General features: G+C 43.2%; 1 protein-coding gene across 3 annotated transcripts in view; it reads left to right on the top strand.

Annotated features, from left to right (window-relative positions):
• The window catches only part of MTHFD1L (methylenetetrahydrofolate dehydrogenase (NADP+ dependent) 1 like), a 144032-nt gene that overhangs the window by 23846 nt on the left and 104808 nt on the right, over positions 1–15378 (top strand). For all 3 annotated transcript variants that reach the window (XR_006413949.1, XM_044422800.1, XM_044422807.1), the window contains 3 exons: positions 6119–6230; positions 12502–12593; positions 13231–13328. Coding sequence is in view for 2 of the 3 variants with exons in the window: in XM_044422800.1 (XP_044278735.1) it covers positions 6119–6230; positions 12502–12593; positions 13231–13328 (302 nt within the window). In the remaining variant the exon portion in view is untranslated. The remainder of the gene's footprint in view (positions 1–6118; positions 6231–12501; positions 12594–13230; positions 13329–15378) is intronic.

Raw genomic sequence — 15378 nt, 5'->3', positions numbered from 1 at the left:
TTGCTCCGCCCTCACACCCTTCTGACGAAGGTGCTTCTAGTATGGCCGATCAGCCTGTTTCCCTACCAAGGAAACAAAAGGAGAAGAGGAAGCACAGTGACCCGGAAAAGCAGCCTGTGCATAAGAAGGCCAAAAAAGATAAGGCTGGCAAGCTGGTTAAGAAACCGAGGAATCCTGAGCATACAAAACATTGGCACTCGGGTTCGGCGGCCTCCTCGATTCCAACTCCGGTCACGGAACGGACCCCCTCGGTCCCGGCCATCCAGGCGGCTATGAGGGTCACTCCACCAGGCTCACCACACTGACCAGCATCCGAACTACTTCAGGACCCACAGCGTGGTTCGATCTCGGATGGCGAAATAAGGATTCACCAGAGGGCTAGGTATCCAACACCAATGCCGCCCATCCCTCTGGATACCGACATCGCCATCTCTCCTCTGAGAAGCCGTAGGAGCCGCTCTTTGGATGCCAGATTCGATGACTGGTACCAATCCCGATACTCCTCTGCTCCGAGACGGGAAGAGTACCAATCCGTGGGCTACTGCTCAGTAACCAGAGGACGATCTTCGCCGCCAGCTCCTCGGGATCGTTTTCATTCTACACCCAGAGACGCCCCGAGGGCCCCATCTAGAGAGAGCGGCAGATCGGGGTCACCAGGAGATTCCTCTTCCAGTGCCCCACCTCCTTACTGGATGGAATCGGACGAATCCAAGGTTGACTCAACTTCGCCAGATGCAGCGGTTACTTCGCAAGGCCTGGGGTCACCCGAAGAGCTGCACATCTCCTTCGCCGAGCTAATGTCCAAGCTGGTGAAGTCGCTCGACATCAAAGCCCACCAACAACTGGGACCGAGCACTGACCGTTTTTATGATGTGATCAGGGGCGAACAATCCACCTCCATCGCCTTACCGTTTATAACAACTCTACGGCAGGTGATGACTCAACCATGGGACCTCCCAGCCCATCCACAACCGACTTCACGTAAATATGAGTCCATGTACCGGGTTTGGGAGGGGGAGATTCCGTTCCTCCTCTGCCACCCCAAGCCGAACTCGGTTGTTGTGGAGTCTTCTCAGGGCCGGGAAGCACGTGGACACACCTCACCTCACGATAAGGAGGGAAGAAATGTTGACTCCCTCGTGCGCCAGGTATATGTGGCTTCTGGCCTCGGATTACGGATTTCAAATTACAAGGTGACCCTGGTGCACTATCAATATTTCCTCATGCAGCGCCTAGACAGTATCATTGCCACCTTCCCAGACAACCAGGGCGAGCTGGCGAAAACCTTTGTTAAAGAAGCTATGCAAGTGGCTGTGCAACAACTTTCTATAGCCAGGCACCATGTAGATACTGATTCGAGGTCGCTTGTCGGTGCCATTTCTCTCCGCAGACACGCCTGGTTGCGTAATTGCAACTTTCCAGAAGAAATGAAGCAGAGAATTGAGGAGATGCCGTTCAACGGATCCGGTCTCTTCAATGCGAAGACGGATAGCAAATTAAAAAAGATCCACAAATCCAGAATGACGGTCCATCGTATGGAACTGCAATTCCAACCTCGCCGTAAGTGGTCATGGTCCCGTCTGCAATACCGCCAACAATACCAGCCTCAGCAACAACAACCACACCAACGCCAACAATGCCGCAGATAGTAACCATCCCAGCGCTTCCAGCAAGGCCGCCGCTGCTTTGACGGGGATAGACACCAGCGCTGATGGGGTGAGCGAGCCTTTCCTCTTCTCCCAACTTCACCCTCCCCTATCTCATTTGGGGACCGGCTGAAAAGTCAGATCCCCTCTTGGGAGTCCATTACATCTGACGGATGGGTGTTATCCATCATCCAGCACCGATATAGAATTGAATTCGACGTTGTTCCATCACCGAATCCTATCCGGTTTACACCGACCTTGTCGGTACTGTTGGACGAGATTCATCAACTCCTTGCTAAAGGAGCTGTTCGTCGCTTATCGTTATCGGAAGGACTCCACAGATTCTATTCCAGATATTTTACGGTCCTGAAACGAGATGGGGGTCTCCGACTCATATTGGACTTGAGAGCTCTCAATAGATTCATAACACCAAAGAAGTTTCGGGTGACCACGCTCCAAAATATCCTTCCATTGCTGGGGAGAGGGGATTGGTTTGTGTCGCTGGATTTGAAGGATACCTATTTTCATATTTCGATATGTCCACGTCATAGGCGCTTCCTTCGTTTTGCGGTAGCCTCTGAAATCTATGAATTCAAGGTGTTACCGTTTGGATTAGCCACTGCACCAAAGGTTTTTACGAGGTGTATGGCTCCTGTCTGCGGACACCTTCGACTACGTGCAATTCAGATATACCCGTATCTTGATGATTGGTTGTTGGTTTCCGAGACTAAAGAAGGACTTACTTCTGCTGTTGATACCACTTGTGGTCTATTACAAGACCTTGGACTCTGCATTAATCAACAGAAATCTTCTCTTCTCCCTACACGGACAATCAACTTTATCGGAGCCCGGCTGGATTCTACGGTGACAAGAGCCTTTCTTCCTCAAGACAGACAACATGCTATCGCTCAGCGCATCTCTCGGATTCGACGAGAAGGGACTGTTCCTGCCCGATCTATTCAAAGCCTGTTGGGGCACATGGCGGCATCCATCTCTGTGGTTCCGTATGCCAAACTCTGACTACATGCTCTTCAGTTATTCTTCAACGGGATATTCTGACCACAGAGGGATCTACCTACCAAATGGATTCGGCTCCTGTCCTCCATTCTACAGTCCCTATTATGGTGGACAGAACCAGCCAATTTAAATGTCGGCATCCCATTTCGACCTCGGTACCCTACAGTGACTCTCGGTACTGACGCGTCTCTTCTGGGATGGGGAGCCATTTGCTCCGACCTTCGCACCCAGGGGGTTTGGAGTCACCGGGATTCCAGGAACCACATCAACTTCCTGGAACGTCTTGCCATCTTCAAAGCCCTGCAGTCATTCGAGAATGTACTTCTTCACCAGGTTGTCCAGGTAACTTCGGACAAAATAGCTATGGTCTTTTATTTGAGCAAACAAGGGGCAACTCGGTCCCCGAAACTAGCCCGCCTGTCGATGCAAATTTGGGAGTGATGCATACCGAGAGGCATTACTCTTCTAGCAGTACATCTTGCAGGCATGGACAATGTAGAAGCAGATCTCTTGAGCAGACATATGTCGCGGTCACACGAATGGGAACTGGACCGTTGGATTCGCGACAGACTGTTTCACCTCTGGGGTCCCCCAGACATAGACCTGTTTGCCACCCTACAGGACAGGGTGTGTGTGAACTATTGCTCCAGAGCGGGAATAGGACAGGGGTCGTCTGGGGACGCTTTTATGATTCCCTGGAACGACATGACCTTTTACGCTTTCCCACTGATTCCCCTCATCATGAGAGTGCTGGCGAAGATTATTCATGAAGGGGGCCACAGGGTTACTGATAACCCCCTGGTGGCCGTGCCAGCCATGGTTCTCAACTCTCCTTCATATCTCTCAGGAGGATTTTCTTCAACTCCCTCTTCTTCCTTATCTAATTACTCAGAGGGAAGGCATGATCCAACACCCGGACCTGTTGTCACTGAAATTAACTGCCTGGCGAATCCGATAACCGTACGTGCTGCACCACCTGCAATCCCTACTACCTCTGCCTCACAAACCTTACATCCAGATCTGCAATATATTCTCGACTTTGCATTAAGACCTTCCACTAGAAAGTCGTATGCAGCGAAATGGCATAGATTCTCTAGCTTTGCCGAATCTCACTCGTTTCCAACGTCATCGGCATCGGTAGTGCAGATTCTTCAATGCCTTTTCGAATTGCACCAGTCTGGACTTAAACCTTCTTCCATAAAAGTATATACAGCAGCAATTTCTTACTACCGTGGAACTGTGCAAGGTTTCTCTATTTTTTCTCAACCTTCGATTAAAAGATTTTTGAAAGGACTTTGTAACCTCCATCCAACAATCAGACCACTGATGCCCACTTGGAGTCTCTCAGTAGTTTTACAGGCACTGACGTGACCCCCTTTCGAGCCTATGGCGACAACTGATCTATGTCTTGTCTCCTGGAAGACTGCTTTCCTCGTAGCAGTTACTTCAGCCTGTAGATCTTCTGAACTTTGTGCCCTTAGGGTAGACCCTCCTTTTCTGAATTTTCATAAGGAAAAGGTAGTTCCACGGCTAGACCCGTCCTTTCTTCCTAAGGTTGCTACTTCGTTCCACATGGATCAAGAGATCGTTTTACCGGCATTCTTTCCGGCTCCTTCGAATCCGATAGAGAGGTCCCTGCATATGCTGGATGTTCGTCGTTGCCTAGCTTTTTATAGGTCCAGGACTGAGTCTGTTCAACACTCTAACAGACTTTTTGTTAAATACTCAGAGCATAACCGGGGCTATCCGGTCACTTCCCAACTACTTTCTAAATGGATAGTAAATACAATTGCTCTGTCTTACCAGTTGGCTAAATTGGACTTACCATCTACTCCAAGAGGGCTGTTGCTGCTTCCTCAGCCTTTGCTTTGGGAGTCCCGATGGAAGACGTCTGCAGAGCTGCCACTTGGGCTACCCCGTGTACCTTTGCCAGACACTATAGACTAGATGTTTGTGCCAGACTAGATTGCTCTTTTGGCAGGGCTGTTCTTTCTTCTATTCTTTGTTGATGACACCTCCCTCCTCCAGTTCGGGTAAGCTTGTTATTCTACCCATATGTGTGATGCACAGAGGCTACGACGAAGAAGAGCAGGTTGCTTACCTGTAACTGATGTTCTTCGAGTGACCATCTGTGCAATCACACAACCCACCCACCGACCCCGCTTGGTGTCATGGGTGGTCCGACTTTCTTCTCTTCACTGCTAGGATCTCTTCAGCTATTTGTCGTACCACTGAAGTTTTTAGTTTTTTCCATACTGACAATAACTTTATTAAGGGAGCGAACGTCTGGTCTTTCAAAGACTGGAACATGGCGGATACGCCGCTCTTTATATAATACTAGGGGGGAGGGGGAGCGGAGTTTCCCGCCAAAACCATTAGCTGTTAATCTTCCGGCCAAAGGCACTGCGCAGGCGCAGAACCCATATGTGTGACTGCACAGATGGCCACTCGAAGAACATCAGTTACAGGTAAGCAACCTGCTCATTGGAAAAGAGACCAAAGAAAATAATGTATAACTGTCCAAAGTTTACTTCTATGTAATGTGATTCCTTGTTCTTTTTACTGTCTTTAGTTTTGCAAGATTCCTTTGATAAACAGAAGAAAATGCATTGATTGGAATTATTTGTAAAGCAGTGCATATAAACCCAGTCCCCAGGTGAAGAATGAGTTCCATTCCTGAAATAACCTTTAAGCCAATTTGTATGTAAATTCAATATAAAGCACTTAAGAAACACTTCCATGCACACCAAAACATCTTAAACACAATACAGTATTTTAATAATGATAATAATACAGGAATAATAAAGTAACTACAGGTAATGAAAAGAGAGAGAGAATCTGATTGTTGAACGATTAAAGCCTAATGCTTTCCCAGTGAGCGATGATCTCTTTATTATTTTCACTTTACTTTTGATTGTGATTTTCTTTTCTTTGATGTACTACCTGTACTTGCATTGGATTTACATTTTGGAGGCATGATTGCAGACAAAACACGGTATAAAGTTACAAAATGCAACACTAACTCCATGTGATTTGAAAGACAGTGGCTTGGGTACACTAGTTTTTCATGAACATGAAAAACTAATGTACTTCCACCACAGAACTAGTTCCAACTTTGCTGCATGCTGCTTTTTCCCACCCCCTTCCCTTCCCTTCCTTCCTTTCTGTTCTTCCTTCCTTCTTCCTTCTCCTTGCAACCCAGTACCCATGGGAGCTCACTCGCCACTTGAGGACATGGTGGAACTTTAGGGTTTGCTTGTTCATAAGTAGGGGCTGTACTTGACTCAGATGTTTGTAACTGGAGGACTGGGTATATATGCATTACTTTCTCAATTTCCTTATTTTCTACAGTGGATTAAATATGTGTTTATCTGGAAACAAATGTAGTGAAATTTATCTTTCGTGTTTTATCCATTGTGTGATTTCAGTCTCTCTCCCCCTCCTATCCCTCCTAGCTTCATGATGCTGATATGGTGGTAGTGGGCAGTACCAAACCTGAAGATATTCCAGTTACTTGGATGAAACCTGAAATGGTGATTGTGGATTGTTCACATGATATTTTATGGGGTGAGTTTTTTCAAGTCACACGGTATTTTTCAGGATGTGTTTATGCCTGCTTATCCTTTCTAATTGTAATCCTGTAGCAGTACTCATAAGCCCCTGAACTCAGGAGTTACAGCCATCCTGTGCTGACCAGATGGATGTGATCTTTGCCTCCTTGTCCTTCCAGCCTTTCATATTTAACCCCGAATGGCCTTTTTTTCACGTCAAGTGTTTTAGAGGGGGAGGTAATGAAGCTGGAGACACTTCTGCATAACTCGTATCCTGTTCCCTCGGGTCTCTTCCCCTTTGCCCCTTCTCCATGGGCACTTTCCAGACTCACAGAGACCAGCTGGCACAGTTCTTGCATTGTCTACTAGTGGGAGGGGAGTTGGAGCTTGAGCTCTGACTCTGACTTGGGATCACACACTCTGAAATATTCTGTGGTTCCCCCAGTGCTGCCCTGAAACCCCAGAATTTCCCCCTTAGTCATGTTATTCCCTCTTCCACCATTAATCCAGGTATGAATTTGTTGGAACAGAAAACCAGTGGAATCAGCAGCAAGTCACAAATTTGCAGGTCCAAATAGATTTTCCTACTTTTTACTCACCCTTTGGATCAATTTGTTGGGTAAAGGAGTGAACATATGGTGCAAGGCATACTGTGCCAAAGTGATATGATCCTGCCATTAGCACATGTGTAATGTTCACCTACAGATTGCAGGGTCAGAACATACAGGATTTTTAAAGGTTCTACAAGGTTTTAATAAGAGAAATCTGTTTTGCTTTCTGCCTGCACAATGTCCATGTGCTTCAATACATATGTTTTTGTAATAGCCTGTCTTTTGGAATAATTGGAAAGAATAGCAGAACCATTCTGCTTAGTTATTGTTGATGAATATATATTTATTGTTTTGTGGGGGGAAGTCTGTATATTAAACATGTGCATCTGTTTGAAACACATGCTTCTCATAGAAAGAATGCACTTTACTTAATTGCATGATATTTATTAATTGCCATTACATAATGAGAACCATAGTATCAAAAGCGCCACCAGGTACCTTTTCAATATTTTCAATATTGTATGTATATTAATTCCTTATTTATTTGTTGTTCCAAAAAAGCTGACTGGTGTTATCTCATGGCTTGAGAATGCCTTGCTTGCTTAACATCTGTGAGGTCACAGCAGTGAAAATGCTGGTTGGAGTCAACCACAGCTGCTGAACAGTGTGTCATTTCTTTTTGTTGGCTGCTGCTGTTTAACATCATGTGGGTTGTGCACCAGTATATTAATTCCTGGGATGAAAAGTGAGTGCTGTGAAGCATATGCAATTCTGATGATATAAAACCTTTTGGCACCTGTTACCAAACGGGGTAACTCATTCTCAACTTAAATTCAATTCCATATAGGTGGTCAGTGGAATCTTTTATGGGTCCACTCCAGAGTAAGTCCCATTGAGCTTAATGTAGCTTAGTCCTGGGTAAATTAGAATATAAAGGTAATGTTTATTGAAGTGTCATTTTCTTTTCTTTTTTTACTTAATTGTATTTCAGGTTCTTCAATGTTGACAGTTGCTCAGTTAGCTTCCTAGTGAAATATGGGAAATACAGTTGGCCCTCCACATTCAGGGGGGTTAGGGAAGGAGGATGCTCATAAAGTGGAAAAACCACAAATATCTCTATTTGTGCAACCTGAACTCTTCGTGCAACCATCCTGCAACCTGAACTCTTAATACTGTTGACCACACCTGTATGGGGTCGCATCTCTTTCTTTCCTCTTTCCCACCCCCTCTCTCTGTGTCTTAGCGTCCACTGGTGTAGCTGCAGCGACGGCATCAAAAATTTCCCTTTATTTTATCTTGATCTACTATATATACCAGCATATAAGACTACCACCGAATTTTGCTTTGCTATTTATGGTTTCTTATATGCTGATATATATGGTACTAATGTCTAGAACAAGTGACCCCGAAGTATGTTTCAGAAAAATTCCCATATATATTGGGTATTTTCTGAAAAAAATATATTGGGTATTTTCTGCAATATCTGCAGTTTTCTCCCCAAACTCCCCTCCAAAAATCCCATTTAAATTTTGATGGCAAACTTGTTAATAATCAAATCCACAAAAGTTAAACCCACGAAAGTTGCGGTTCAGCTGTATAAGCAGAAGGCCAAGTTCATACACTGAATTCTGAATGACCAGGAAGAATTCGATAGAAGTCACAGGTCAGCATTGTTTGTGTTGCAACAAACTGGTTCTCCTGTTTACCATAATTTGCTAGTCATTCTGTACAGCTGCTGTACTGATCACATCTTTTCATTCTTGTTTCTTCCCCTAATTAAGATGAATTTTGCTGGTCATCTTGAGGCTAAAGGTTATCTGTTGAGTTTGAATAGATTTAGAAGAATTCCCAGTTTTCAGTTCATTATAGTGATTCATGCTGTGATGGACTGTAGATCACTGAATTATAGAAAACTTTACCTTTCCACAAAGTGAGTTCCCAGAATTAAATGTAATGTCTGTATTAACTGATTCATACATACATCTACTTCGTAGATGGACGAAGGCTTCTACTTCAAATGAGACTATGAACATATGAATTATTATTGTTATTACACTGCATATATATCCTGGCTTTTTCTCTCTTGTGAGGGACCAAACTTGGCTTGCATATTTTTCCATTCCATTTTTTTTATCCTCACAACAACAGCCTTGTGAGGTAGGTTAGACTGAGAGTCTGTGACTAGTCCAAAGTCACTCAATGAGCTTCCTGGCTGAGTGGGGACTAGAACTCAGATCTCTCAGATCTCCAGTTTAGTACACTTACCATTGTGCCACTCTGACTGAATTAATGAAATTCTGCAGACAGAAGGGTGGTGTGACCCAGTGCCATTTGAAACTGAATGGCTTCCAGCAGACTTGATTCACACACTCCATTGCATGAATTCCCCAATCAAGCCACTTTGAGCAGCAAAGCAGCAGGTCTGATTACGCGTCAGAAGGGCAAACAAGTCTCCTTGCCTGCATTGCCTGAAAGAACTCTGAAAGCCAATCTCTGTGCTTATAAATGAGATAGAAAAGCCAAATTAAATAGACTGAAGAAACATCGTGGTTTGGAGAGCAGTAGAGAAAGGAATCTAATTTGGTCCCTGTTCTTTCATATTGCTCTGGCTGAGATCCCAGGATGAAGTTGTAGGCAATTTATGGCTGTGGTACACTTCTGTTTGAACTTCCAGTGAAGCACTCCGAGATCTAATCTAAATTGAAATTTTCCAGAAGACTAGTTTTGAAGGACAAAGTGTGAACACAAATAAAAGGCCTTTGAAATGTTTTTTCTAATTGTATGCTTAGTGTCAGAAATATGATCTTTTTAATGGCTTCATTATCTTTGCTACCAAATTTAAGAACTGGGTCCAGTAACATATAAGAGGCAGAACTAGCAGAATGAGGCGAAAGGTCCATCAGTAAACAAACATAAAAGGCCAAACACCATGCATTGCCATCACTGGGGTCTAGTTTTGAGCATCATAAGCCAAAGCCTGCCCTTACTGACTCCACATCTTACAGCAGGATTTACAGTTGACCGGGGGCAGCTGGTTAATGAACATGGGGCTTGTCATAAATACTCACTTTGAATGCTTTGGCTATAAACCTGCAAGCAAGTATGGTGTAGTGGACTGACGTTCAGGATATCTGGCTACTGGTTGAAATCAGTCCTGAAGTCACTGGGTGATTTTGCACCAATCTCTCACTTTTGCCCTTACCTATCCTCACAAGATTGTTGTGAAGATAACATGGAAAGCAGGATTTGGCCCAGTGCTCATCAACGTTTTTATCAATAACTTGGATAAGGAGGTGCAGGGGATGCTTATTAAATCTACAGATGATACGATGGGATAACTAATTCTCTGTAAGAAAGAAACAAAATTCAAAATGATCTTGATAGTTTGGAGCACTGGACTGAAAGCAACAGAATGAAATTTAACAGGGACAAATCCCAAGTCCAGTGCCTAGGAAGAAATAATCAGATGCATACTTACAAGATGGGGGATAACTGGCTCAACAATACTACAACTGAGAAGGATCTCAGAATTTTTGTGAGATCACAAGTTGAATATAATTCAACAGTGTGAGGCTGCCACAAAAAAGGCAATTTTGAACTGCATTAAAAGAAGTATCAAATGAAGTACTAGTTCCTCTTTACTCAGCACTGGTTAGACCTCATGTGGAGCACTGAGCCCAGCACTGGGTCCAGTTCTGGGCACCACAGTGGAAAAGGTTCAGAGGCAGTCAACAAAGATGATCAGGGGAATTGACCCAAGGCCCTATGAGGAACACCTGGAAGAACTGTGCATGTGTATTCTTGAGAAGAGAAAACTGTGGGAGATATGATAGCACACTTCAATTACTTGAAAGGGTGTCGCAGAGAGGAGGGCTGGGCTCTCCTCTCAATCATTCCAGAGTGCAGGACACAGAATCGCGAGCTCGAGTTACGGAAGAGTCACCTGGAAACACATCAGGAAACACTCTCTCATGGTCAGAGCAATGCAACAGTAGAAGCAATTACCTGGGCATGATTTTGGCTCTGCCACACTGGAGGCATTCCAGATACAGCTGCACAGACATCTGTCAGGGATGCTTTAACTTGCATTGAGCAGGAGGTTGGACCTGATGGCCTTACTGGCCCCTTCCAATGCTACTATACTGTGCTTCCATGTAAGCTGCCTTGGGTTCCTTGCAGGGGATATAAATGCAGTTAATAATGTAAACAAACAAATTTCAGACTGATGACAGCCAGCTTTCTCTTAGCATCAGGAACATACTTGTATCAGGAACATACTGGAGTAGGGAAGGAAAAGAATGAGTTTCCTGGAGTTTGCCTGACAACTACGTCATGCTCTTTCCAGCACCGGGTGCAAAATTCCTGTTTTTCTGTTTTCCCAGGAATTTCAGTGTCCATACTGTATTTTAAATCTCTGCATTGCTGATAGGTTTTACATTGACTTTTTCTTCTATTTTATATTGTAGTTAACTTGTATGGTATATTTTATATTGTATTTTATGGATTTAATTGTTGGGAATCTTTTAGAGATAAATAAAGAGATAAATAAAATCTTTTAGAGATAAATAAAAAGTGGAGCAGATCTGTATGTCATGACTAACTTTCTATCCAATGGTTCTACTCTAAGTAGGACTATAATTGGTATAGCTATTGAGAGATCTGATCCCAGATCTCTCTATATAACATATATTCTGTTCCTGACTACAGGAAATTCTCCTTAGCAAGTGCCCTGTTTCTCTAGTTCTGAAATATATTCAGAATGTGTATGGTATGCATGAAGCTTAACATCTATAAATCTCTTACAGTATGCACTTTGCCAGCATAGCTTGTTGTCACTGTTCACTGGATGAAAGAAATTTGGCAGTCAGTTAATGAGAAGTGTTCACTGCTTTGTGTTAATCCATTTATCTGTCTGCAGTTCCATCCCTGATAATGTGATTTTCCTATGCTTTTTTTAAAAGTATAATTGTTTAGTTGTCTGGATATTCCTTTTTGAGCAAGGGTTTGGCTGTCTATTCTTTCTATTATCTATAATAATAAAATAGTCTGTGCAAGAGTGCCAGAGTTTCAAGACCTTGAAATCCTAAATAAGCGGAGCTCAGCATTTATAATAAGAGAGCCCCTGGGATGTGCACATTACTTGTTTTTAAAAGCACACTGATGAATTTAAATCCCTTCAAATGGGTCTGTGTGGTTGAAGCCTACAGTATCGTCTTCCTTAACCACTGCCCCACTTTGCAGGCTTTGCAATCTGGAGCTGGTAGGGAGTGATCCAGGGGAAAAAGTTTGTTCGTTCATTCGTTCGTTCGTTCATTCGTTCATTTCATTCCATTTTTATACCACCCAATAGCTGAGGCTCTCTGGGTGGATCACAAAGGTTAAAAGGCATGCAAACGAACAGAGCAAAGTAGTCCTACAGCTGCTCCCTCTCCACTGGTGCAGAGCAGCCTTCCTTCAGCATCATGGCATAGACCGCTTCCTCTCCTGGAGAGTTTAGAGGTGCAGAATGGCAGGGTGCCAATGGCTATGGCTTCTCTCAGATGGGACGGGCTGTTCGGTTCTGACAACTGCTTTTGCGTGAAAGCACGGGCTCTTCTAGCCCATACAAAACCAGGTAGTAATTCATATTGCACATGCCCTTCGAAATTTAGCAGTCATTTTGATTATGGGCAAGCAATGTTCTCTCATCACCACTGCAGTCATCTTTCCAACTCATAAGTGTTTTTCTTTTTATAGGGCAGAATGGCTCAAGGGAACACCCTGTGAAAAGCAACCAACATAAGCTGGGTGAAACTATAGGTCAGCTCCCTTTGGCAATCTGCATGCAGGTTAGTAAAGCCATGCAAATCTTTGAAAATGGAAAGTAGAACAGAAAACAGTCCCGAACACAAACTCAGAATAAGAGGGTTTGCAGAGGATAACCCACAGTAAGCCTGATCTGTCAGGTGCATCATGTGTCCTTCCATGAACAACTCACAATGCATATTTTATTTACAGGATTGGTTGCAAAAGCATTAAAACTCACATAATACGTTGGACGGGATGCTAATAAAAGTATCCTGGTCTAAAATTATCTCTGGATTTGATGGTTCCAACTATAATTGCAGCACATGGACAATATACTGCAGTTTCTAACTTTTCTTTCCATCTGCAAAACCGATGGTGTAATTGCACTGGTAGTCTGTAACTTGAAAACTGGCAACGTATGCATGCACAACTCCAAGTTAATATTAATAACCATGAGGTAAGTGAAGCACAGCACAATACACAATGAACCCATGGAACACAACAGAACCAGAAAAATCCATGCCCTAATAGGTAAAACTTCCCTAAAACAAAATCCCTTCAGTACCCCAGAACTGATGCTAAGAGCAAGCAGTCTAGAAAACTGTGAATCAAAGAATATGGGCTTGACATCACATATTGCAACTGTTTTTGAATCCTTCTTTTCCTTCTTTCTTTAAGAACTTGGTGAAGATCAGTGAGCGATGGATACAAGCCCAAGAGTATAAGAGCTGGAATCTTCGTTGCTTAAAGCTACAGCCACTCTCACCTGTGCCCAGGTAGGAAGCATAAAGCATTGCTCTCAAAGAAGTATGTTAAGCCCAGATATGTCTGTCTCAGAAGTGCCTTGATTTGTTTTTTCAAGAATTTGCTGGTAGCATTTCTTATTAAACAGCGTGTGTGGTTTGTTTATTGTGTTAGCTCACAGCATTTTTTCCAGCCCTTCTTTACGTACAAGCTGCTTAGTGTGGCATACATGTTTCATCCTGCTGAGTTTGATAACCTAGTTCAGACATGGTTTCACAAGATGACTCCCATCAAATCATTGATGAGTTGTCCTTAGTGTGGCATTTTTGTGAATCTGTATGAGATGGGGCCATTAAAAGTGCTGACTAACTGATAGCAGCTTTCAGGATTGTTAAAGGAGCTGCAGCTTTTAGCATAAGCTTATCGCAGGAGAAATCTTAAGACAGGAACCCAGATCATTTCACCCAGACAAGATCATGAAAAGGAAATGCAAGCAGGCTCACTTGTTCAGCTGGGAAAATTTGGCTTACAATCCCATCATCCCTAGCAAGCATGCCATTAGTGATGGATGATGAATGCTGTAGGTGAAAATATTAATTTTGAATTACATTCACATGTTTTGTTAGAGTTTTCAGTTACAAATTACCAACACAGTTACACAATTAATGCAGTTACATAATTGGTTACCGAGACAGACAAAAGATGCAACATGGACATGTGCAGCAGATGTAAATGACACTCAAAATCTGGGAAAAATTGTAGATAGTGTAAATTTCATTAGCATTCCTCCTAGGCTATTATGTGAGTCCTTTCCTTTCCTTTCCTTTCCTGTCCTGTCCTGTCCTGTCCTGTCCTGTCCTGTCCTGTTCAACATTTAAATTGTGTGTTTGCATGACATGATAACCCATCCTGTGAATAAGCTGCGGTGCGTCCCCATGATGGGTTGTTCTCCTCATTCTTTCTCTATGTCTGGTGCTCCAAGTGGTTTCCTTCACAGCTGAACCTCCCTGTTCTGATCAGTTATGCCTTAATTTGCCTTTCATCCTGCTCCAAGCCCCCCCCCCCCCCGTGAAGCTGCCCCACTGCTGCCAAGGTGCACTTTGGAATCGTTGCCACTGGCTTGGAATCTTGTTGCTCCCATTTTTGGAGGGGGCAGTAGAAATGTGCACAACGGCAGCTGTAATTTCTTTTTCGGTCTTTCATAGGTGCACAGTTATGGCTGCCCAAAATGTGGAGCCTTGTCCTGGCTAAGTATCAGCTGTTTACGAGCAGTAGCTGTCATCCATGGCCACTGATCAAGTGAGGCTGCATGAAAGTTAACTTGGCACATATTTACAAATCCAATAAACCCATTTGCCAACTTTTCAAAGCAGAATGCACGATCATTTAAAAACATTTACATTAGGTAAACAAGTCTACTATGTTATGTAGTAGATTAAAATATGTGTAAATATTTTCCATACAGTAGGATTTCTGTTTGGCTGTTGAAATTTCACAACTCTGTTTAATCCATAAATGAAACATTAGTGGCCATATGGAATATATAAAGCATCATCATTCAATAATATTCAGTATTATAGTGAAACAAATGAGTCATTCATTGGGAAGTAATGAGAAAACAGCATATGAATTGAGATGATGAACATCTGTGTTAGGCTTTCTGGGTGTTAATTAGGGTTATTTTCAAAGATATTATAGTAACATCTGCATATGTTCATCCCCCAAAGACCCAGAAATACAATTCTCAAACTAGGTGCAAGATTTCCTTTGCATACATTCAAGCAAAGTATTTTAAAATATTTATTTATTATACTTCTTTCATGGGGGGCTTTCAGTGAAATTCTAAGAGGTTCATTCCATTTGGCTAGTCAACTCTGTAGCATCAGTTGCTCCCAGATGTTTCCCTATTGTTAAATACTCCCTGCTATGGCACACCGCTACCAACATCTAACTAGTTATTCCCATCTCGCTTATTTCACTTACCTTATGCAACACTTGTATAGTCCGCCACATTAAAATGGTCTCTTATAATCATTGGAAGTTTTGCAAAACTGTATGTACATATTGTCACCTGTCCAAAAT

Source organism: Varanus komodoensis, unplaced genomic scaffold, assembly GCF_004798865.1.
Source record: "Varanus komodoensis strain SLA01 unplaced genomic scaffold, ASM479886v1 scaffold1, whole genome shotgun sequence".
Taxonomy (NCBI): domain Eukaryota; kingdom Metazoa; phylum Chordata; class Lepidosauria; order Squamata; family Varanidae; genus Varanus; species Varanus komodoensis.
Note: the sequence above shows the minus strand (reverse complement) of the source record. Positions and strands in the feature narration are given on the sequence as shown.